We start from the raw sequence: 21,772 nt of genomic DNA, 5'->3' as shown, positions 1-21,772 counted from the left end.
AGTAAGCAACTTGACTTGAGAAATCAAAGCATTGGTGAGATTACTGGCTCTGTTTCATCTTTTTTACTATCACCGTGGAGGTAAGACAGCTTACAGGTTCATAAATTCAGATTTACTTGCTCATGGAAGAAGATAAATACACTCACCCTGCTTAAACCCTTCCTGAGCAACAGTCTCCATAAACACTTTGCCTAGTCCTGAGCAACAACCCCCTATCCTCCCCAAAAACCAGATATATGACAGCAAAATCACAAGGACAAACTGTATTTTAATTGTTCACTGGTGTCCCTCCCCACGCAGAAGGATGGAACAAGATGGGCTTTAAGGTCCCTTCCAGACCAAACTGTTCTGCGAGTGAGCAGCAAGAGCTTCTCTCTCCCTCCTTTGGCATCACCTGCCCCCGCTGCCCGTGCAGAAGAACACTCCCAAAAAGGTGTCCAAGGCTGTGTGGGAGCACAGAAGCAGCCTTGGGAAGGCAGGCTGCAGGCTGCCAGCCCCTGCATGTCTCTGCAGCACCGAGGAACCACAGCAGGACGGCTGGGGCAGCTTCCCCCAGCCCAGAGCTCGGCACCTTACCCAAATACACACTACAGCCACAGCCCCAGCAGGGCAGATGGCATCTGCCAAACGAGCACGGCTTCCACTGTAATTAGCTGCTCTCAGAAGATCTAATGATGCTCATTTAAAGGCCTGACGCCACAGAGATCGCTGCCATCCCACAGCCAAGCCCTCTGAGCAGCCCGGACTCCGGCAGGTGCCGGGAGCTTCGCGTCGGGCCTGCGCAGGAGCGTGTCAGCAGCAGGGCTGAGCATCACGAGCGCGGCTCAGGCAGCAATCCTGAGGCTGTTAATGAACTAGAAATAATTAGGCAGCGGTGGAGGCGGGGGCAGGTGCACAGGCGCAGCCCCATGGATACATCCTGCCACTCAGGAACCCCAAACCTTCTGCTAACGCCGCTGCCGGGCTCGGCTCGCTCTGAGCCCTCACAAACCCGGCGGGAGGGACCCCGGCCGGCGGCAAAGCCCCCCCGCCCGCGCTGCCGGGGTCTGCCTGTCCCCCCCCGACCCTGTGATCTCCGGGGGGCGACCCCCGAGCGGGGACGGGACAGGACGGCCCCAACACGGCCCTGCAGGCCCAGCCGGGGCCGGTTCCGGGAGCAGTGCCGGAGGTGGGCGGCCTGTGCCTCGCGCGGTGGTCCGGGCGCCGCCGCTGCCCCTCGCAGCCCCTCACGTGCCGAGGACAGAGCGGGGGGAGCCCGGTGTCCCTGCCGGGGCGGAACCACCCCGGGGCCGGGGGAGAGGGGGGGGGAGGGAAGCAGCAGTTGGACGGGACCACGCGGTGTCTGGGGGGGGAGGGGGGGGCGCACTCCGGGGAGGGGGGGCGGGCTGGACCGAACCACTCCGAGCACCCCGCGGGGGGGCCCGGCCGGGGGTACGGCTGGGCTGAACCACTGCGAGCCGGCGGGACTCGGGGACACGCCGGAGCCCGGCCGGGTGGGGGACAACCAGGGGCGGCCCCCAGTGCTCGCGGCGCGTTACCTCCTGACGCGTCCGGTCCCCCTACGCCGGCCTCCGGAGTGATGGCACCGGCACTCGCCGCGGCCGAGCCCTCCGCCTCCTCAGGCACCTCCAGCTCCATGGCGGCCGCGGGCAGGCGCAGCCCCGGGGCAAGACAGGCCCCGGACAGGCCAGCGCCCGCCGCCGCGCTCCTCCCGGGTACCGGCCGCGGCGCGGGGGACCCTGGGAGCGCCGCGGACCATAGAACGCGGGTGGCGCCGCGGCCGGACACGCCCCGAACAGCGCCGGAAGCACAGCGGGGCTTTTCCGCCGGAGTTAATTGCGATGCGGCGGAGAGCTGTCGCGATAACCAGCGGGCTGTGGGATTCGACGGGGGAGGGGAGGGACAAGAGAGGCCACAGCAACTCCCGCCGATCCCTCACGGTGCGGCAGCCGCGACACCTCCGATGGAGGGGGAAACACCACAGGGTCGGGGGGCGGGGCCTGCGGTCGCCATGGCACCAGGGCGGGGCCCCGCGGGGGGCGGGGCCTGCCCGCCAGTTGCTATGGCAGTGGAGGCGGGGCTCCCGGGGGCGGGTAGTCTGCCGGTCGCCATGGCAGCGGGGGCGTGGCCTGCGGGTGCCCAATGGCAGCGGGGGCGTGGCCTGTGGGTGCCTATGGCAACGGGGGCGTGGCCGGTGGGTGCCCATAGCAGCGGGGGCGTGGCCTGCAGGTGCCCATGGCAGCGGGGGCGTGGCGCAGACGGAGGGGCGGGGTCCGGCGGGGGCGTGTCCCGCCCTGCGCGGCAGAGCCCGTGCCCCCCGTCCCGTCGCGGTTCGGGTTCCCCCGCGCTGCCCCGGCCGGACCGGGGCCCTCCGCGAGCCTTTCCGGTGCCGGGTGGTGCCTACCCGCCCCTCGCTTCGCCCCCAATCGTCTCCGAGAGCTCCCGGTAGCCGGACAATCCCGGGCTGGACCGGGCCTGCCATGCACCGACACCCGGACCCGCTCACTCCTCCCTGCGCGGCCCCGGCGCCGTTCAGCGCCGCCGATTCCCAGCCCAAGCCGGGGCCCGGCTCCTCCTGGCCCCGCGGCACCATCTAGTGGCGCCGCCCGGCCCGGGTCAGCCGCGGGGCGCGAGTCAGCCCGGGCCGGCCCCGCCGGTTCTCGGAGCCCCGGGGCCACGCGTGCCCCGCATGGGTTGCCGCTGCCAGGAGGCAACGCCGGGGCCACGGGCACTAATGAGGCTGCTCGGCGGCGCCGGGTCCTGCCAGAGGGGCTCCCGGCTGTGGCTGGTCCGAGGGAGCGGCGGGAGCCGCTGCAGGCTCCCCGCGGGAGCAGCCGGTCCCGAGCAGCGAGCGGAGGGGCAGGCGGCGGCATGGCTCCGGCTCCGGGCTGGCGGCTGCGGGCCGGGGGCTTCCGCAGAAACTGGTCTCCCCACGCCGCTCCGGCGCTGGGCTGGGAGCGGTACCGGCCCCGGCGGGAGGCGGAGAAGCGCGGCGTGGACCTGATCGCTGTCAGCGCCGGAAAGCGGCCCCGCGGAACCAGGGATGGCGGGGACCTGGTCCTCAGGTGCGGACAGGGGCAAGGGAAGGGGAGGAGAGGGGGCAGCAGCCATCACCAGCTTCCCCCACACCTCCCGGGAGAGGGATCTCAAGGCTGGCCTCCGTGTCTGTCCCCTCTTGGGACGATGGGTAACGCTGGGAGGGTTTGGGAGTCTGGGGCAGAGTCCCACCGCTTCCCTGGACAGGACGAGGACTGGGGCAGAGGAGCCCCTGTCTGCAGGCACCGCCAGCATCCTGCGAGCCTGTCCCGGTGCAGCGCTGGGACGGTGATGAGTGCAGGTGGCTGAGCCGCCATCGCGGTGGAGAACAGCAGGGACAGCCCTCCGGGAGAGCTGCTGTGCCCGGGGAGCTGCCCCCGGAACCCCCTTCCTGCTCCTTCCCTGCTGCAGGCAGAGTCTGGGCCACAAAGGGTTACGCAAGGCACCCTGGAGTGACACCACTGCCACCAGCCCGGGCGCTCCGCTCCTTCCTGGTCGGATCCCAGGCTCGGTGAGTGCCTCATTCTGTCCCCCGGGATCTGTCAGCCCTCCTTTCTGGCTTTCAGCTATGCTTTCACCTGGGGAACTGGCCGTGCTTTGTCCCTCCCTGGCTGGCTGCAGGACGCAGTGACCCTCGTGGAGCTGTGCCCCACAGCACGGAGACACCCCGAGGGTCGGAGCTCCCCGCCCCAGGGCTGCAGGACGTGCCGCTCTGCTGCCGGCTTACCTTCGGTCCGGGGCAGCCCTTCCAGAGACCTTTCCCAGGGCAGGGGGTCGGGATCAGCGCTTTGGGTGGGCTTGGGACAGCACAGCCCCTGGGGGATCCAGACCTCGGTGCTGCATGGCCAGGACCTGACAAGGGACGAGGGGTTTTGCAGCACTGGCTGAGAGCAGGTGCCTCGCTGGTCCCAGGAAGGCTTTGAGGTTCCCAGGATGAGGAGCTCTGTCAGGGGAGGGGGTTAGGAAACATTTTGGGTGGTGGGGCTGGCTGTGTGCACGGCTGGGGCGGGCTGCGTGTGTCACTTTCCGATAAAGGACCCCCGACTTGTGGCTGTCCCCATGGCGGGCGGTGTCACCTGGGGCCTGACACAGCCCCGAACCGGGCACCTGGCCGTGGGCTGAGCTGCCCCAGCACAGCTTGGCGTTGTTTGGTGCCACGGTCCGTGTGTGGGGCGGTGTGGGGCTGCCGGTGTCCGGTGCTGGGTGTGTCGCGGTCAGCTCTGCCCAGATACTGCCTCTCCCTGCGGGGCCATTCCAGCTGCGCGCTGGTTTCTGTCGCAAACCGGCTCAGCCGGCTCCTCCTGCTGCCAGCCTCGGCCTTGGGCAGGTGCAGGCCCCGCGCCAGGTCTTGGGGGGAGACTGGGGACAGGGACAGGGCTTGGTGGCACCGTAGGCACGATGCCCGTGCCGCTGGAGCTGCTGCCATCCCCTTGCTGCTCCAGGCACTGCCTGGAGAGCAACGGACACCAGGGTGGTGGGACAGTAGTGGGAGCCAGGTGGGGACAGTGAGGGGCTGTATTGGGGGGCTCTAGCTCAGCAGATGTCACCACTCTAGGGAGAGGGATGATCTGGCTGCTCCAGGTTGGTCTCTCTTGGCCCTATATTTCCCACCGTGTGACCTGTAGGTGTCCAGGGAGCACAAACAGCACTGGTGACACAGCTGAAACCACCCCAATGCCACTCTGGGAGTTCCTGCTCATTATCAGCTTTCCCAGTGCCAGGGCAGCGGATGCTGCCACCCTGGGGTCCTGCCCAGCCCCAGCTGCCCCCGGTCCCGCGTGTCCCTGGGTGGCAGGGTGGCGCTCGGGCTGGTTTCGGCAGCCGATGACGCACAGGGGACTCTGCCCTCCCCGCCCGTGGCTGCAGCATTCACCTGCCTGTCGGGTGAATGATTACCCCAGGCCTCCCCCAGCCCTCCCTGCGCTGCACTGGGCTGGGGCTCGTTTCAGGCTGGTCTCATTTGGGGGGCTGCCCATGGGATGTCCTGGTGCCAGGCTGTGCTGCCCACTGCCACACCCCTGCTGTGGCACCACCCTGGCATTGCCCACGAGGTGTCTCTGTCCCACCAAAGCTGCCCCGTGGCCAATTCCCAAAGGGCTTGTGGAGGTTTTGAGCTCCCTGTGGCACCAATGTGGGCATCCCTGGCAGGGCTGAGGTGTGCTGGGGGCTGTTGGGAATGAGCACAGGCACTCCAGAGCCCTCAGACACCACAGCTGTGTGGTGCCATGGGAACTGAGGGTGTGCAGTTTGGAGAAGGGTGCTCAGGGGACCTCACTGCTCTCCCAAAGGAGATTGTAGTGAGGTGGGCATCAGCCTCTTCTGCCAAGTGTCAGGACCAGAGGAAATGGCCTCAAACTGCACCAATGGAGGTTCAGATTAGATACTAGACAATTTTTTTTTCACTGAAAGAGTGGTCAGGCAATGGAATAAGTTGTCCAGAGAGGTGCTGGTGTCATCATCTCTGGAAGCATTCAGGAGGCATCTGGATGGGGCACTTGGGGACATGGTTTAGGGGAGATTATGGTGGTGTGGAGTGACAGCTGGATTTGATGATCTTGAAGGCCTCTTCCTACTTCATGATTGTGTGAGGCCCTGAACAAAGTGGCCTGTCCCTGTCCCACCCCATGGGAGCTGGTGGGAGGCTCTGGTCGTGCTGTCTCCCACCATGTCTCTCTGGGTTCATGCTGACATTACCTACAGGGAACCAGAAGCTGGTGGAGATCCCTGGGCCCATCCCAGAAGTTTCAGCCTCAAAGGGACATTATTCTGTCAGTCAGGCTTGTTTGCCTCAGGTGGAAAACATTGGATTTGGGGAAAACCCAGAGAAATGAAATGGTGAAACTGGGGCAGTGGTGCTACCAAACCAGCTGGCAGAGCTGCCGAAGCCCAGAGTGGGTGGACAGGCACTAAAAAACACCACCCAGAGCAGCACCCCAAGGCCTGGCAGCTCCAGGAGGACAGAGGATGGCATGGACAGGGTCCCAGCCATGGAGATGAGTCCTGTGCTTGCCCTGTGTAAAACCCCCTTTGCATGGACCTGTGTCTGAGGGGATGGAGATGGATCCCCAGGGGTGACGTCGTGGTGCACAGGCAGCTCTGGGTTCAGCAGGGTTAGCTGGGCTGTGCCACAGCTGCCAGTCCCTGTGTCCTGGCACCCTGGAGCTCTGTCCCCTGCAGCCTCACAGTCCCTGTGCTCATGGCTCAGCTTTGCTGCTGCTCTGTGTTGCAGCCGGATATTGGGTTGAGGAAGGGGCCGGCGGCTGCGAAGAGGAGCCGGAGCCACTCAGAGCCCCCCGGCCGTGCGGCTGCCACCGAGCCCCTGCCCAGCCTGAGCTGGTGGGTGCCCAGCATGGAGGAGATGGTGATCTGGGAGCAGCACACGGTGACACTGAGCAAGGTCAGTCTCTCTCCTGTGGGAGGGATGGGGTCTGTGGGGTCAACTCTGCCTGACCCTTCTGCCCACCCCCACCAGGACCCTCACCGGGGCTTTGGATTTGCTGTCTCCGGAGGCCGTGACCGTCCCAACAGGACAACCGGGGACACAGCGGTGTTTGTTTCAGATGTGGTGTCTGGGGGACCAGCAATGGGTCAGCTCCAGTGAGTGCACAGGGACATGGGGCCAGAGGGGGGGGGTCACTGCCAGCAAGGGTGGGAGGGATGGAGAATCGCTCCTGCTGGGACAGGGCCAGCACCACTGTTGCCCTGCCCATTCCTGGCTGGAATGGGAACCCTTGGGGTACGCTCACCACCCCACCAGCTCCCTGGGCTGGGAGCTGTGCCTGGGACAGCATCTCAGCTGCATTTTCCCTCCCAGGAAGAAGGATCACATCGTGATGGTGAATGGCATTTCCATGGAGAACGTCCCGTCCTCTGTTGCCATCCAGACACTTAAAACCTGTGGCAAGATCGCCAACATTGTGAGTGTGCTCTGTGGTGGGATGGGGGCTGGCATCACGCTCATGCTGGTGCCTGTCCCCATCCCAGATCCCCTGTCCACATATGCCCGAGGTTTGGGGCTTGGGAATTGCTGCAGGGACATCTCCTGGCAGACACAGCTGTACCATCATCCTCCTCTGCTCACTGTGCACCTGCAGACACTGAAAAGGCCAAAGAAGATTCAGCTCCCCGTGAGCAAGAGCAGCCCTGGGTCCCCTGCCGTGGCCCGGCACTACGACTCAGACGAGGAGTACCGGCTGCAGCGCTCCCGGGATGACCTGGACCACAGCCAGGGCTACGACGGGGACTCGTCCAGCGAGAGGAGCTCTGGTCACCCGCACGACGAGCGCAGGCAGCACCGGCTGGTGGCACGGAGCCGCAGGCGGAGCCAGGACAGCAGCCACCGCCTGCACGGCAGCTCAGATCGGAGAGGACAGGGCAGACACTGCTCCTTTGGCCAGGACGGGGACACCAACGGGCTGGCCCTGGTGTCGGGTTTCAAGCGGCTGCCGTGCCAGGACGTGCCAATGAAGCCCATCACCTCGGTCCTGGTGAAGCAGAAGCAGAATGAGGGTGAGGCCCTCCTGCTCCTGCTGCCTCTGGCTCTTGTTGCCTGATTTCCGGCCATGCCTTCCCCCAGGGAGGGGATGAAGGCTGGGTGGGTGCCAGGGCCTGGCTGCAGCAAGGGGACAGTGCATGCCATGCTGGGTGCACTAAACCTCCTCCCCTCAGCTGGGGGCTACAGAGCTCAGCTTTGGCTTGCCAGTACCCCAAGGGGAGCTGGGGCTTGTGGGGGGATCTTGCATCTGCCTGACTCTACCATCATGGCTCTCTCTGCTGCAGAGTATGGCCTGAAGCTGGGGAGTCAGCTTTTCATCAAGCACATCGTGGAGAGCGGGCTGGCGGCCAAGGGCAACTCCTTGCAGGAGGGAGACCTCATCCTGAAGGTATGGGGGCCCCAGGGTGCAGGGCACTCACTGGGAGTCTCATCTGCCCCTCTTTGGAGGGGTCGTCCCTGGCTGGTGTCACTGCCAGGGCCCAGCCACGGCCATGCTGGAGGCAGTTCTGCCTGTGCCACCCCGGCTGTCCCAGGGAGCAGCTCCCTGCTGCCAGGGCTGGTGGCATGTCCTGCTGGCACACTGGGGTCATGTCCACCCCACTGTCCCCACGGGGTGTGGTCCCCCACTGTGTGTCCATGTCCCCACTGGATGACAGTCACAGGTGTTTGTCAGATAAAACAATGCTTAAAGTATTTGGGGAGGAGGAAATAGAAGGGAGGGAGGGAGACCCTTTGTTTGCACAGCCGGTCCAGGCAGACCCGTGGCTGCTGGGACCTGGTGCTAAAGTGACTCTGGGGTAAACAGAAGGGATTGCATCCCACAGTCTGTTGGGAAAAGCAGCTACTGCTCAGGGAGATCTCAGCCCCAGAGCCTGCTTGGGGCCTGACTCCCTGCATCAGGCCTGGGCATGGAAGGACAGTGCTGGGCCCAGGGCAAAGGAAAACTGAGGTTCAGGTGTCTGAGGGGTCCTGCAATCCTGCCTGCGGGCATAGCCCCAGGCAGGTGGAAGTGGGTGTTAACAAAGCATGCTAATGGTTTAATGGTTTCCTCTGTACAAAATGAGGTCACACTGGGAAGCAGCCAGGAACAGGGACAGAACAGGTGAAGCTGCAGGAGCTGGGGCTGGCCTGGAGGAGCTGGGAAGGGAGCAGGAAGATGGCAATCAGAGTATCCCATCCCCGTGGGGTGTTCCTGGGGGTGACTTTCCCAGGAGCAGGTGCCCTGAGGCCTCCCACTCTGCCCCTCCAGATCAATGGGGTAGCCAGCCAGGACATGTCCTTGGCTGAAACCCAGCAGCTCATTGAGCAGACAGAGGGGATCCTGACCCTGCTCATCCTCCGTGACCACCGGCAGTTCCTGGTCAACATCCCCGACGTTGACAGCCAGAGTGGCAGCTCCCAGATGGACGGTGAGGGGACGGTGCTGGGGCCAGGGTCAGTCACACAGCACGGGGGCTGCATGGCCACTGATATCTCCCTTCCTGTGCCCGCAGATATCTCAGACATCGACTCTGAGCTGTCCCATCCACCATCTCCAGAGGCCTCCCCACGATCTCCAGCTGCTGCCAGGACAAAATCATCGTAAGGCCCACACTGTCCCCATGAGCCCCTCTGTCCCCTGGCAGATCCTTCTGTGTTCTCCACCTGTCTGGGGATGCTGGTTCTCCATTCCTAAGCCAGTATCCCTGAAGGTGGTACTGCCATGCCCAGCTTGCTCTGCTCTCTCCACTGTCCTGCCTAAATCCTGCTCAACCTTGTTCCAGGGAGAGGGGACGATCGAGCAGGGAGCCTGTGGCCAAGGTGGCTGTAGCTGATGCTCAGGGCCCAGGTGAGTGGGCACTGGGGGGGCTCCAGGCTCCTGTGCATTTCCACTGCCCAAAGCCCCATGGAGCTATGCCAGGGCTCCCTGTGCCTCGGCACAGCCACTGCTGCTCCTAGACCAGCTCTCCTTCCTGCAGACCTTCTGGAAGCCATGGAGCAGGATGGGCACAGCCCCCTCACCAGCCTCACTGCCCGAGCTGCCCACAAGGATGGGTATGTCTGCAAGAGGCAGGGGAATGGCTGGGGCACATGATGAGCTGCTGTCCTGTCCTTGCATGTCACCACGGGGCTGACTGTCCTTCTCTGTGGCAGGTACAGCACCAACGCCAGGGTTGTGCAGTTTGTGAAGGCCAAGAGTGTGGGGCTGCGGCTGACAGGTGGCAATGATGTGGGAATCTTCGTGTCCAGCGTGCAGGAGGGGAGCCTGGCTGACATCCAGGGGGTTCAGGAAGGTGACCAGATCCTCCAGGTACCCGAGGCTGAAAATGCTCCATATGCTGCTGCATCTGGACTGGCCCCAGCACTTTTGGGTGCAATATCTCCCCAGGGTATCACCTCCAGGGTGACAAGGATCACTTCCCTCTCCCACTCTGTCCTGGGCACTGCTGTTCCTGGGTCCTCTGCTGCTGCCCATGCCCTCTGTCCTGCTGGCAGGACCATGTCCAAGTGCTTTTCTGTGGCAGGTGAATGACACCAGTTTCCAGAACATGACCCGTGAGGAGGCTGTGGAATATCTCATGGCCCTGCCCCCAGGCGAGGAGGTCACGCTGTGGATCCAGAGCAAGCAGGACAGTGAGTGGTGACCAGGCTCATCCTGGGCTCGGGCCTCTCCATCCTCTGTCTATTCTGGGCAAGCATCAGACCTGCTGGACTTGCCATGGCCCTTCCTGTCCCTTCAGGGTGGTCCTTCTTCCCCTCCTCCTCCTCCAGAGTGCTGATGGGAGGGGACCAGACCATCCCAGCTCTGTGCCTTGGCTTCCTGGAGCACAGGGGCTTTCTGGGACCATGGCTCAGCCTGGAGAGGCCAGCATGTGCTGGCGAGTCAGATCCTACTGTCCCCAGCATGCCTGAGAGTGCCATGGGAGGAAAAAGCATCCCCAATACCCTCCTTAGCAGCAAGGGCTCCTGTGGAGCCTCCCAGCCAGCCTAGTGCCTTCCCAAATCTCTCCAGCATCTTCTTCCTCAGCCATCTCCTCCCCTGATGGTCCCTCTTGCCCTGGGCTTCAGTTTACAGGAAGATGGTCTCGTCCAACGTGGGTGACTCGTTCTACATCCGGACACACTTTGACTTTGAGAAGGACACGCCGTCAGGGCTCAGCTTTGTCCGTGGGGACGTGTTCCACGTGCTGGACACCATGTACCGGGGCAAGCTGGGCAGCTGGCTGGCTGTGCGCATGGGCAGGGACCTGCAGGAGCAGGAGAAGGGCATCATCCCCAACCGGAGCAGGTAGGGATGGAGCCACGAACAGCCCCTGGACAAGCAAAGCCAGAGAAGGCTCCCAAGTGAGCCGGGGACAGGGATGGTGGGCTCAGTGAGAGGCAGGGCTGGTGGGACAGTGGTGGGAAGCGGGAGCTGGTGAAATCCCTGCTCAGAGTGGTGAGGCAGCTGACTGTCAAGTTGTCCAAAGTCCCAGAGAGAGAAGTCTAGCATGGCCTCACCTGGCTGTGCCACCGAGCAAGGGTGCCAGCTTCTCCTGAGCTGCTCCTCAAACCCAGAGGCTGCAGGTCCTGAGCCCTCTCCTCTCCCAGGGCAGAGCAGATTGCCAGCCTGGAGTCGGTGCTGAAAGCCACGTCTGGAGCCAACCCCTCCGGGGCAAGGGCTGAGTTCTGGAAGCTGCGGGGCTTGCGGGGAGCCAAGAAGATGCTGCGCAAGAGCCGGGAGGACCTGTCTGCCCTCACAAAGCAGGGGCGCTACCCACCCTATGAGAGGGTGGTCCTCAAGGAAGGTGGGCACCAGGGCAGCCTGACCTGCCTTGGGGACACGGCTCCTGGGGCTGCCCTGCTGTGACTGCTGATGGGCCCTCCTGTCCTGGGAGGAGCAGGGCGAGGTGGAGGCCTGTGGGCACCACGAGGAGCGGGGCTGGGTGCTTGAGTGCTGGGAGCTCTACCCTTGCCCCAGCCCCCCTGAGCACCTGTGTCCTCCCACAGCCAGCTTCAAGCGGCCCGTGGTGATCCTGGGCCCCATCGCAGACATCGCTGTGCAGAAGCTGAGCAGGGAGCTGCCCGACCTCTTTGAAATTGCCCGTAAGTGCCCCCAGGCTGGGGAGAAAATGACACCCAGCAGCCAGACCCTGTGAGAGTTCCTTACCTTGGCTCCCTCCCTATGACACCCCAACACCTTCCTGGCCTAATTCACCCTTTCCCCTCCTCTCCCTGAGGAACACAGCCCCAGGCTGGGCATGGCCATGCCCAGCCCGGGGCTGTGGGAGGTGCAGCCCCTCTCATGCCCCATCTCTGTGTCCTGCAGCGAGTGTGCCCCGAGATGGGGCATCGTCCAAGGTCATCAAGCTGGACTCGGTGCGGCAGATCGCAGAAAAGGTGAGACCGTTCCCACGTCCTTGGAGCCAGCTGGGGCCTGTGGCAAACCCATGGCCCTCATCCCTGCTCCCAGCAGGGCTGATGGCTGTGCCCTGCCCCAGAATAAGCACGCCCTGCTGGACATCACACCCTCGGCTGTAGAGCGCCTCAATTACGTGCAGTACTACCCCGTGGTGGTGTTCTGCGAGCCTGAGAGCCGCCAGGGCATCAAGGCCATGCGGCAGTGGCTGGCACCCGACTCCAGGAAGAGCTCCCGGCGCCTCTATGCCCAGGCCAACAAGATGAAGAAGTACTGCAGCCACCTCTTCACGGCCACCATCAGCCTCAGTGGCAGCGGCAATGCATGGTACGAGCAGATCCAGGACATCGTAAGGACACAGCAAAGCCAGCCAGTCTGGACAACAGCAGAGCAGGTACAGGGCATGGGCTCTCTGGCAAGGCTGGGCCTCCGAGGGCTGCACATGGCCCCCCAAAGCTGAGGTCCCATGTCTCTGTTATCCCCACCCCTCAGGCAGATGTGGCCACCGAGGACAGTCTGGACCTGCTGAACCCACCAAGCAGAGTGCCCTCAGGCTACCTGACGTGTGACAGCCGAGCCAACAGCGACTACGATGACACCACGGATGGGGAGGCGGGCGCCTACACAGACGGCGAGGCAGAGGAGGCCTACGACCAGCCTGGGCTGGCCCGTTCCTCTGAGCCAGCACAGCTGGCCCCAAGCCACAGCCAGAGCGAGCAGGTGGGTTGTCCTGGACTGGTACAAGAGCCTGGTGGGGCAGAGGAGGGTGGCACAGTGCCCAGCTCTGGAGCATGACTCCCATTCTCATGGCACAGGCAGGGTGTCACCTCTGGCTGCTGCAGGGTCCAGCTGTGTGTCTGTGCCCAGCTCTGGGTGGCCAGGGGCAAAAGCCCCAGGCTGGGGCACAGCCCCTGTCCTGCCCCTGACCTCTCCCACCTCTTCTTCCCCAGGTGCCCAAACGGCCACGGCAGGGCAGGAGCTATGACAGCATCAGGTACCCTGTGCCCCGGGGTGGGGATGGCAGCTGCCCAGGGCTGGGGACAGTCCCAGCAGGGCCCTGTCCCTGTCACACAGAGCCATCAGCACCCTTCTGTTCCCCAGGGAATACGAGCACGAGGCGGTGAGGAGGAGGTTCACACGAGCCAGGGATGACTCAGACCAGGATGAAGGCTACGAGTGGGGCCCAGCCACAGATGTGTAGTGGCACAGCTGGCCTGTCCCTCCAGGCCAGCCCTCCTGCAGCCCTGCACAGCTGGGTGCAGCTGAGAGCTCAGGTGGTGCCCCAGTGGCCAGGCTGGGCTGGGCCCAATCCTGCTATACCCTGCATCACCAAGTGCCTGCACTACCACGTGCCTCCTTCCCTTTTGGCCACAGCCACTGCTACTGGAATAAAAGGGATGTTTGGATGAGGATGGGCTGGTTTTGGGAGTGCTGGGTGGCAGCATTCAGGGGACACTGTGTAGCAGGGTTGTTCTGCTGGGATCCAAGCACCTCCCTGGCCAGTGGCCCTGTGTACAATGAGGCAGCACAGGGGCACCTGGGGCCTGGCACCAGGGCAGGCCTGGGATGTGCTCCCTCCTCTGCTGCAGTCCCCCTGCAGCTCCTCAAATGCAGCCTCCCATATTTCCCAAAATTTTTATTTTTAGAGCAACCAGGCACAAAGGCACAGCCAGGTCAGCACTGCTGCAGCCCTGGGGGCCCAGAGAGCTGTTCACAAAATAGCTTGCAGCCCCAAACTGCCAGGATGTGGGGCTGGGCAATGCCATGTTCCCTTCTGCTGCTCCCAGGGCTGTGGCTCTGGGCTGGGCTGTGCATGCAGAGCGATCCAAGGCAGCACCATGGAAAAGCTGAGGCAGATTCCCAGCTTGGTGCAACGTGTCTAACGGAGAGTTTGCACCCCAACAGCCTCTGGCCAAGCCATGGGAGTAGAGGAGGTGCCAAGAGCGCTTCTGCCCTTAAGGCTGAGTCTGGGAGTTGCTGGGTATCCCTCAGGGGTGCCAGTGTGCACCCACACATGGCTATGTGGGGTCAGTGCTACTCTGGGGCTCTGCTGCTTGTGCTCTGGAGTTGAGCTGTGCTTCCAGCACCATCCCCACCTTGGGAAAGGCACTGTTGGTGAGTGTAAAAGTACAAAAGTCAGTGACTGGGTGGGGGAAGCTTTCACATAAGGCCCCCTCACCTCCCACAAGCAGAAGGCCAAGGTGAGGGACCCTGTGCAGCAGCAGGACAGGCACTGTGCAGGCACTCTGAGCTGGGGAGAGGTAATTGGAGTGGGAGAGGTGCCCAAAGCGTGGCACCACAGACCTTGGTGCTGCTCAGGCTGGGTATCAGCCCCCAGTGTCCCACTGTGTCCTGAGTAAAACAAAAGAGGTGCAGACTTAGGCCCTGCTGAGGGTTCTGCTGCAGGGCTGGGGCAGAAGGCAGAGCCAGTCCTGCCCCTGCAGCCCTGGGCTCGTCCTGCCTGCCCCAGGCACGGTGGCTCAGAGGAAGAGGGGCTGCTCCTGCCCTGTCAGCAGACGGTACGTGGAGGCTGGCATGGTCTTGATGTGCACCTAGGCAGAGAGGCACAGATTAGAGACCCCGGCCTGGCCTGGAGGGTGCTGCTCACAGCTCCGAGCCCAGCAGCTCCGTGGGGCCCAGCTCACCTCGCTGACGGCCTCGGTGAGGATCTGGATGATCTTGTCGTGCGGCGTGGCCACCACGCTCTGCCCGTTGATCTCGATGATGCGGTGCCCCACGCGGATGCCGCCCCGCTCCGCGATGCCCCCGCGCATCAGGCTGCAGATCTGGGGGGTTAGAGGGCTGTGAGAGCAGGGCTGTGCCCTCAGCCCGGCCCTGCCACCACTGCTCCAAACCCTCACAGCCCCGGAGGCTCTCGGCCAGAGCTCTGCCTGGGTGCACAGCTCCTCCAGCCCTGGGCACGCAGGGAGGGCAGGGATGTTCCTGGGCATTGCTGCCACCAGCATGACGTGCTGAGCTGGGGCCAGGGCAGCCCCAGGATTTTGTCCCCCAGCTGATTCAGTCCCCCCACTGAGCCCTCCTGCTCCCCTCAGGCTGGGGCTGCAGAGACTGAGCTGCTCCCTGGGGCACCAGGAGAGCCCCACATCTCCAGTGCTAGGGGGAGCAGCTGGGGTGCGAGGGGGCTGTGCCACCCACCCAGCTCCCACTGAGCCCAGGAATGTCCCTCTCTGCCTTCCCAACACAGCCACACGAGAGCCCAGGGCAGGGAGTAGCTCAGCACAGGGGACAGCAACAACTGTCACTGAGGTCATGCCCAGAAAGCCAGGAAGAAGCCACCACCCTGAAAGCAAACAGCTACAGAGCACCAAGAACAGGGATACAACCACCAGTGCTGCAGAAAGGCTGTCAGGAGCTTTTTGCTGAGCCCTGTGACCCCTCGGCCTGGGCAGGCACCTGCAGTGTGGGAGCTGGGCGCTGGTCCCTGCACACAGCTGGCTCTGCCTGTCCCTCAGCAGACCTGGCGCAGCTCCCATCCCACGGGCACTCACCACACCGTTCTCAACACAGAAGCCCAGCTGGTACTTGGAGTCGGGGCGTCGGATGACAGCCGTGGTGACAGGGGGACAGTGCACAATGTTCAGTGTCACCTCAGTCTGGTGCTTCAGCTCCTGGAAGGTGGGATGGGGCATGGTCAGATTTTGGAAAGCTATTCAGACTGGTTGAGGGGTAATGCAGTCCTCCTGGGGGAAAAGACAGACTCCCACATGGACTTCTGTTTGACAACTTCCCCTGGTTTCCCCTTTCCCTGTCCCCTCAATGGCTTGGTACCACTGGTGGCTGACCCCCTCCCTTGGAGACCAATCCCCTTTGCCCTGCCCTTAGCTCTGCCCCCCACCCCTTCCCCTTTTCAAGCTGCCTGCGCCATGTGGTTGCTCTCTTTCTTGCTGGGTTCCCTTCAGCCACATGTGATATACTTTGCTGAACTAAAACCTTGCAAAAAGGAGCCTTTCTAGCCTCTCTCACTGAGCCAGCTGTGGTGACTGTCATGTGTGGATTTAACTGCATTGCCTAAATGTTAATCCAACCTACTTTTCTACAGAAGAGGTTTGTTGGGAACAGATAATAGGCAGCAGCACCCAACATCCAACACCCACATTGCTCATGTGAGGGCTGAGGATTAGCAACTTGTTTTCAATGGGGAAACTGAGACACACAACAGGATACTGCAAATGCAAATGCAGGGACAAGAACTTACAAACCCAGCCCAAGACATCCCTGCCCCTGAGGCTATGCTGTCCTTGCTTCCAGCTCCTTCCCATCCTACTGAGAGGTAGATGATGCAACAAGTTCCCTTCAGGACAGGTGCCCTTCTCCACCTCCACCCTCCTTTTCAGGCGGGGCCACAGCAAGTGCACTCCCCAGCTTTGTCCCTTTGTCCCCTGCCTTCCTCCAAGCCCTCTGAGCAGGAACTGCCACAGCCTGCAGGACAGGTATGACCTGGGCACACCTGTCTCCAAAGCTGGGGGCCCCAAAGGAATCCTGGTGTCACAGACACCCCCAGGTCATTCAGGGCAGTCCCCATCTCCCCCATGGCGTGAGGCAGGAGGTCACCCTGCCCTGGCTCACCCGGATGATGCTCTGGCAGGTGCCCAGGGGCAGCCCCACCAGGCTGGTGCCGTTGACGGACATGAGGCGATCCCCGATGCTCAGCTCGCCTGAGCGCTCCGCGGGGCCCCCGTGCATCAGGTTGGCGATGACCACGGTGGGCAGGATGGAGCCCCAGCCCGACTCCACTACGGCAATGCCCAAGATCTCCCCCTTCTGCTTCCGGATGCACACCTGGGGGAGAACAGGTGGGTTACAGTCACAACCTCCACCAGAGCCATGGAGCACTGTCCCAGCCCACAGCTGCACTCACAGCTGGCTGGGACAGGCTCTGCTTTTGGAGGGAGCACCTCAGCTGCACAGGGAGCCAGAGAGTGGATGACACAGAGGTGCCAGTGGGTTCCCCACACTGTCCCCACCCATCGGAGCAGCTCTTACGTCCTTGCAGTTCTCCTGCCGGGAGAAGTGGGTCAGCTCTGTGTTGTGCTGCTCCTGGTCCTGCAGGGCACGGCTGTACTGCCGCGGGCTCAGCTCGCTGGGGTCGATGCTGTTGGCCTCCAGGAAGCGCTGGTAGGCCACGCCGAATGCCTGCCCGATGGCCTGGGCAATCACCTGGGCCTGCAGAAACACAGCGGCTGTTCCTGCCTGTGCCTCTGGGCTGGAGCCAACAGCTCCCAGTGCCCTGCAGTGCCCAGCACAGGAAACGTGCTTGGGAGCTCCAGGATGTCCTGGCTCCCTCCCTGCTGGAATGGGCCCCTGTGTGGAGCCAACCCTCCCCTGCACTTGCTGGGGCTCTATGGGGGACAGAGATGCTCAGGCTGGGCTTCTGCCTCTCCCTAGTGGGGAGGGAGGGGTCTCTGCTGCAACCCCAGCCCAGAACACCCAGTTATTACACTGGGATGGGACTCAGGTCCCCAGGGCTGCCCACCCACACCAGGGACCCGTGTGCTGCCTCACTCACATCAGGTGAGTGGAAGACGTGGCAGATCATCTTGTAGAGCCGCTTCTCCTCCGCCGCCTCCGAGCGCCGCGGCAGCTTCCGGCGCGCCATGAGCACCACGAGGGAGCCGATGTCGGCAATGTAGGAGATGGTCTGCAGGGAGTGGTCCATCATGGCCTCCTGGCAAGGGGAACAGGCGGAGTTCAGCCCCCTCGGGGCTGTCAGACCATGTGGGCACCGTGAGCCTGCTGGCACTGCAAGCAGGAAGGGTTTGGCCATGGTGCTGGGATGTGGCACAGCTGCCCAGCACATGCTGGGCAGAAACCGTGTCTGTGCCAAAAGGTACAAACAGATTCTTCATCAAGGACTCATTTGTGTCCCTGGGTGTCGCCAGGGGACAGGGCAGCTCTTCCTTCTTGCTATAATGCAGAAACTAATCCTGAGGCAAAGAGCTCTCCAGATTTCCAGCCTGGGTTCCCCAGATCTCAGTTTGGGTTCCCAGCAGCTCCACAGGGTGCAGGTGGCATGAGAGGCCTTGTGCAGCCACACAGAGAGAGGGAAGGACATGACACAGGATGGCTACGAAGTGACATGTCCCCTTCCAGACATGTGTCCTCATCCATAGGCCATCACTAGGCAAGACCCTGCTGGCGTGGGAGTAAAGCTGAGAGCCTGAGGCCAAACAGGAATGTTGAAGCAGCCACAGAGACACGAGGTTACTGCTGTTCCTGCTCACCTGAGTGTCAGCAGTGAGCACCTTGATCCTCTGTGTGGAGACAAACAGATCCACCTCCGTCATGGGCTGGGACTCCCCCTCGGGTGCCTGCAGAATGATGGAGAGGTCACAGGACCCTGCTGGGACCCAGCCCCACAGCCAGGTGCCCTCAGGCAGACCCTGGGCGCTGCCCCACACCCTCATGGGGTAAGGCTCGGGGCAGCCATGCCCCCCATCCCTCCTGCACCTTGATCCTGTCCACGGCCTCCTGTGCCTGCGCCATGCGGACACTGGTCGGGGGGTTCCTCTCCGAGGCCAGCTGCGTGGAGCCCAGGTACTTGGCCCCAAAAATCACACCATCCAGCAAGTCCTCTGGGTCACAAGGGCCTGGAACTGAGGTATTGGGAGGGACTGAGCAGAGGCTGCTCCCCCACCTCTGAAACTGGGGGTACCAACTCCTGCTGCCTTGTTAGCTGCATTCCTACACACAATGAAGCAGCTCAGTGCTTGGTACATGGACACCTGGCAGCACTGGGGGTCCAGGGCTGCTACCCCCTTCCCTTGGCAACACATGGCACCCTTTTCCCCAAGTATACCCCCCCCGATCCCTGATACACCTCCATTTCCTCAGCAAACCCTCAAACGAGCCACGTGGAGCCTGGTGCACCCGCTCTGGGTGGGTGCAGAGCTGCTGTTCCCTCCCTAACCGGGACCCCGGACCATGCCCATTCAGGGTCAGAGCAGGTGGGGCAGGATTCCTCATGTGCTTGCTGCTCAAGAACAGAAGCAACTCACCCTCTTTGAAGGCTGGGCAGGATGATGGGGATTCCCTGTTCTGCAAAGCAACAAGAGAGCAAGTGAGGCTGTGGCTGGGGCCTCAGGGATTCAGCCTGACTAGCCCTGGAGCAGTGGGACAGCAAAGGCAGAGTGTCCCTGAGGATGGGAGAAATGGCATAGGGTCCCAGGTTTGGACAGAGAAGAACAGGGTCCTGGGGCTGGAGGGGAAGATGGCACAGGACCCTAGGACCAGAGGGGCTGTTCGGATGCACCAGCCTCTAGGCCAGGACACACTGAACCAGCCAGCCACGCAAGCATGCATTCAGGGCAAAGCTGGTACTGAGGGTCTTGTATGGGCAATCTCGCAGTGCAAGGCCCTGTAAGACCTGAGCAAAGTCGGCCCTGGCTCTCCTTTGCCCCCATCCCAGACTCCAGGAGGGACCAGAGCCAAGGGGGACGTCCTGGCTCCTGCTGCCCCACGGCAGCCCAAGGCACGGTGCACTCACGGTCATAGTGCTCTGAGGTGGCTGCTCTGTCCCGGCCACCAGAGCGGAAGGCAGCGCTGCCCACGCCGGCTCCGGGGAACCTTCCCGAGCAGCCTCGCAGGCAGAATCGTCCTCGCAAAGCCCCTCTCCGTAACACCAGCTGCCAGAAGGTTCTTCCTCTGAGCTCTCTGGCCTCCCCAGCCCTTCAGGCTTCTCCACAGCGGCTGGGTCCTCCCGAGCCTGCAGCATCTCCAGGTTGGTCCCAGCCAGGACATCGGAGTGGGCCAAGGGGGTCTCGGCACAAGCCTCGGGCAGTCCCCCCTCGTAGCACAGGAGGCTCAGCAAGTCCTCCCGGTCAGCCTCGGCGAAGAGCAGCCCGTGGCAGGGCCGGTGGCAGCCGGAGTGCTGCGGGCAGCACGGACGCGTCGCCAGGCCCCGGCCCGTGGCCACGTGCAGCGGGCACGGCCGGCACCGGCCCGGGCACTGCCCGCGGCCCCGCCGGGCACCGGAGCCCGAGCGGGATGGCGAGCCCTGCTCTGGGGCGGACGGGCAGTCACGGAGGTTGGGGTCGAGGGTCTCAAGCTGAGCCAGGAGCCCTTGGATCTCCGAGGGTTCGTCCTCCACATCCTCGGCCCACTCGGCCCCCGGTGCGGGGCGGGCGCAGGGCTCGGGGGTCTCATCCAGCTCCATGCCCGCGGGGTCGGCGCTGCTGGGGCTCCGGGGGCGCCCCGTGCCCCGAGAGGCGCTGCTGGCACCGGGCTCCCAGCGGGCAGAGCCCTGCGGCGCCTCGGGCACCTCCTCCGCTTCCATCGCCCTTCCCGAGCCCCGGCACAGCTCGGTCCGTCCGCCCGCGCCCCCCGCCAGCTCCGGGGCTGCGGCGGGCCCCGGCCCCTCCGGCCCGGAGCCGCTGCCGGGCTGCGGGGCGCTACGGGAGGGCTCCTCCGGCCGCCCGCCGCCTCCACAGCGCCCAGGGGCGTCCGGTCCGTCCTCCGTGTCCATGGCCCGCGGCTCCGCGCTCTCATCACCGCCGCCGCCGGGGGTAGGGAGCGCGGCCGCCTGGAAGTCCATGGTGGTGCCGGTATCCATAGGACCGGCGGCCCGGGAGGGGCCCGGGCCGGGCGGACTCGGTCACTACCGGCGCCTCCGGCCCGGACGGGACGGTCCCGCCGCCGTTTCCGTTCGCGCTGCGCAGGCGCGGCCGCGACCCCGCCCCGGTCCCGCCGTGCCCCGCGCCCATGGCCGCCCGGGCGCTGCTGCGGGCGGCGGGAGCTGTGCTCCGTGCCTCGGCCCGCGGCTACGCCAAGAAACCCGGTGAGGCCCGCACGGGCACCGGCCCCGGCCCGCGCTCCTCGGTCCCGGTTCCGGCCCCGCCCCCGTGTGTCCCTTCGTGTGTCCCCCCGTCCCTCCGTGCCCCGGTCCCGCTCTTCTCCCCATGGTACCGGCCATGCCCTGCCCACGCTCCGGGCCCCGTGTCCCGCTCCCAGGGCCCTCCCCGGTGGTGCCGCCGGCCCAGCTCCATTCCTCGTGCCCCCCACTCTCACCAGCCCCGGTCCCTGTTAGCGCCCCGCGGTGCCCTTGCCCTCGAGTCCCCATCCCTTCCCCTGCCTGCATCCTTCACTCCCGGCACACCCCCTGCCCTCACCCTGCCCTCACCCTGCCCTTACCCTACCTCACCCTGCCCTTTTCCCCACAGCCGCCAAGTCCAAAGGCAAGGGTGTGCCGAAGGAGGCGTTGAAGGGGCCGGAGGTGTGCACCGACCCCACCATGCTCGCCACCCATGCCATGGGGGTCAACTACTTCAAGGAGGGTCCGGAGGTGGCCCTGAAGCCCGAGTCCGAGTACCCCGACTGGTGCGTGCTACCCCACTCCCCTCTGTGTCCCAGAGGTTCCATCCCAGGGGCACAGAGCTGTGTAAGAGGGACAGAGAAGTGTTCTGCGAGGAGGCAGACTGCCCCTCTGCGACCCAGAAGCCTTTCCCAGGGTCAGGAGACAGGAGTGGGTGCACTGTGGATGTGGGATCTGCACATCCTGGTCACTCATGTCCATTGCTCCGTCCTGTGCTTGTCCCTTTGTCGTCCTTCCCACAGCCTTACACCCTCTGCATTCACCCCCAGGCTCTTTAAGATCCACCTCGGGCCCCCCAAGAAGCTGGAGGAGCTGGACCCCGACTCACTCGAGTACTGGAGGCGCCTGCGGAAGTACAACACATGGCAGCGCAACAAGTTGAAGAAGGGCAAGAAGCTGTAGGTGCTGCTGAGCTGGGGGCTTCCCTGTGTGCCAGCACAAGTGGCACTGGGATCTGCCCTGGCTTTTGGTCTCTTTTCCTTGCTGTAAATAAAAAATAAATCTCTGGTGAGGCTGTTATGTGTTACAAAGGCTG

General features: G+C 63.8%; 4 protein-coding genes across 12 annotated transcripts in view; 2 read left to right on the top strand and 2 right to left on the bottom strand.

The window, feature by feature from the left end:
- Positions 1-1,925, bottom strand: part of PIP5K1C (phosphatidylinositol-4-phosphate 5-kinase type 1 gamma) — a 52,767-nt gene extending 50,842 nt beyond the window's left edge. For 5 of the 6 annotated variants that reach the window (XM_074528751.1, XM_074528747.1, XM_074528748.1 and 2 more), the window contains exon 1: positions 1,539-1,773. In XM_074528751.1, the coding sequence (XP_074384852.1) occupies positions 1,539-1,638 (100 nt within the window). In that variant the 5' untranslated portion in view covers positions 1,639-1,773. Of the gene's footprint in view, positions 1-1,538 lie in introns of all 6 variants that reach the window. The other variant, XM_074528752.1, reaches the window with a different exon arrangement.
- A 319-nt stretch (positions 1,926-2,244) lies between these two features.
- Positions 2,245-13,319, top strand: TJP3 (tight junction protein 3). Of its 2 annotated transcripts, XM_074528741.1 has the most exons (21): positions 2,245-3,065; positions 3,448-3,547; positions 6,266-6,433; positions 6,509-6,633; positions 6,851-6,953; positions 7,131-7,545; positions 7,816-7,919; positions 8,781-8,940; positions 9,025-9,112; positions 9,295-9,359; positions 9,490-9,565; positions 9,665-9,821; positions 10,036-10,144; positions 10,580-10,799; positions 11,102-11,298; positions 11,501-11,596; positions 11,820-11,890; positions 11,992-12,303; positions 12,402-12,629; positions 12,860-12,903; positions 13,011-13,319. In XM_074528741.1, exons 1-21 carry the CDS (start codon positions 2,872-2,874, stop codon positions 13,108-13,110), a joined length of 3,132 nt encoding a protein of 1,043 aa, XP_074384842.1. In that variant the 5' UTR covers positions 2,245-2,871; the 3' UTR covers positions 13,111-13,319. The 2 variants fall into 2 exon arrangements, with proteins under 2 accessions (XP_074384842.1, XP_074384843.1); XM_074528742.1 differs by lacking the exons at positions 2,245-3,065; positions 3,448-3,547; positions 6,266-6,433 and having other exon boundaries at positions 7,070-7,545.
- Positions 13,320-13,530: 211 nt separating this feature from the next.
- On the bottom strand, positions 13,531-20,478 carry APBA3 (amyloid beta precursor protein binding family A member 3). Of its 3 annotated transcripts, none has more exons than XM_074528744.1 (10): positions 19,414-20,478; positions 18,926-18,965; positions 18,378-18,523; positions 18,152-18,238; positions 17,437-17,595; positions 16,914-17,093; positions 16,497-16,709; positions 15,419-15,538; positions 14,555-14,711; positions 13,531-14,461 (listed from the first exon to the last, which is right to left on the bottom strand). In XM_074528744.1, exons 1-10 carry the CDS (start codon positions 20,476-20,478, stop codon positions 14,085-14,087), a joined length of 2,544 nt encoding a protein of 847 aa, XP_074384845.1. In that variant the 3' UTR covers positions 13,531-14,084. The 3 variants fall into 3 exon arrangements, with proteins under 3 accessions (XP_074384845.1, XP_005494295.3, XP_074384844.1); XM_005494238.4 differs by having other exon boundaries at positions 14,247-14,461; positions 14,555-14,695; XM_074528743.1 differs by having other exon boundaries at positions 14,247-14,461; positions 14,555-15,538.
- A 92-nt stretch (positions 20,479-20,570) lies between these two features.
- On the top strand, positions 20,571-21,743 carry MRPL54 (mitochondrial ribosomal protein L54). Its single transcript, XM_074528761.1, has 3 exons — positions 20,571-20,703; positions 21,086-21,242; positions 21,507-21,743. The coding sequence occupies exons 1-3, from the start codon at positions 20,628-20,630 to the stop codon at positions 21,637-21,639; spliced, it is 366 nt and encodes a 121-aa protein (XP_074384862.1). The 5' UTR covers positions 20,571-20,627; the 3' UTR covers positions 21,640-21,743.
- The last annotated feature ends 29 nt before the right edge of the window (positions 21,744-21,772 follow it).

This window comes from Zonotrichia albicollis, chromosome 29, assembly GCF_047830755.1.
Source record: "Zonotrichia albicollis isolate bZonAlb1 chromosome 29, bZonAlb1.hap1, whole genome shotgun sequence".
Classification (NCBI taxonomy): Eukaryota; Metazoa; Chordata; class Aves; order Passeriformes; family Passerellidae; genus Zonotrichia; species Zonotrichia albicollis.
Note: the sequence above shows the minus strand (reverse complement) of the source record. Positions and strands in the feature narration are given on the sequence as shown.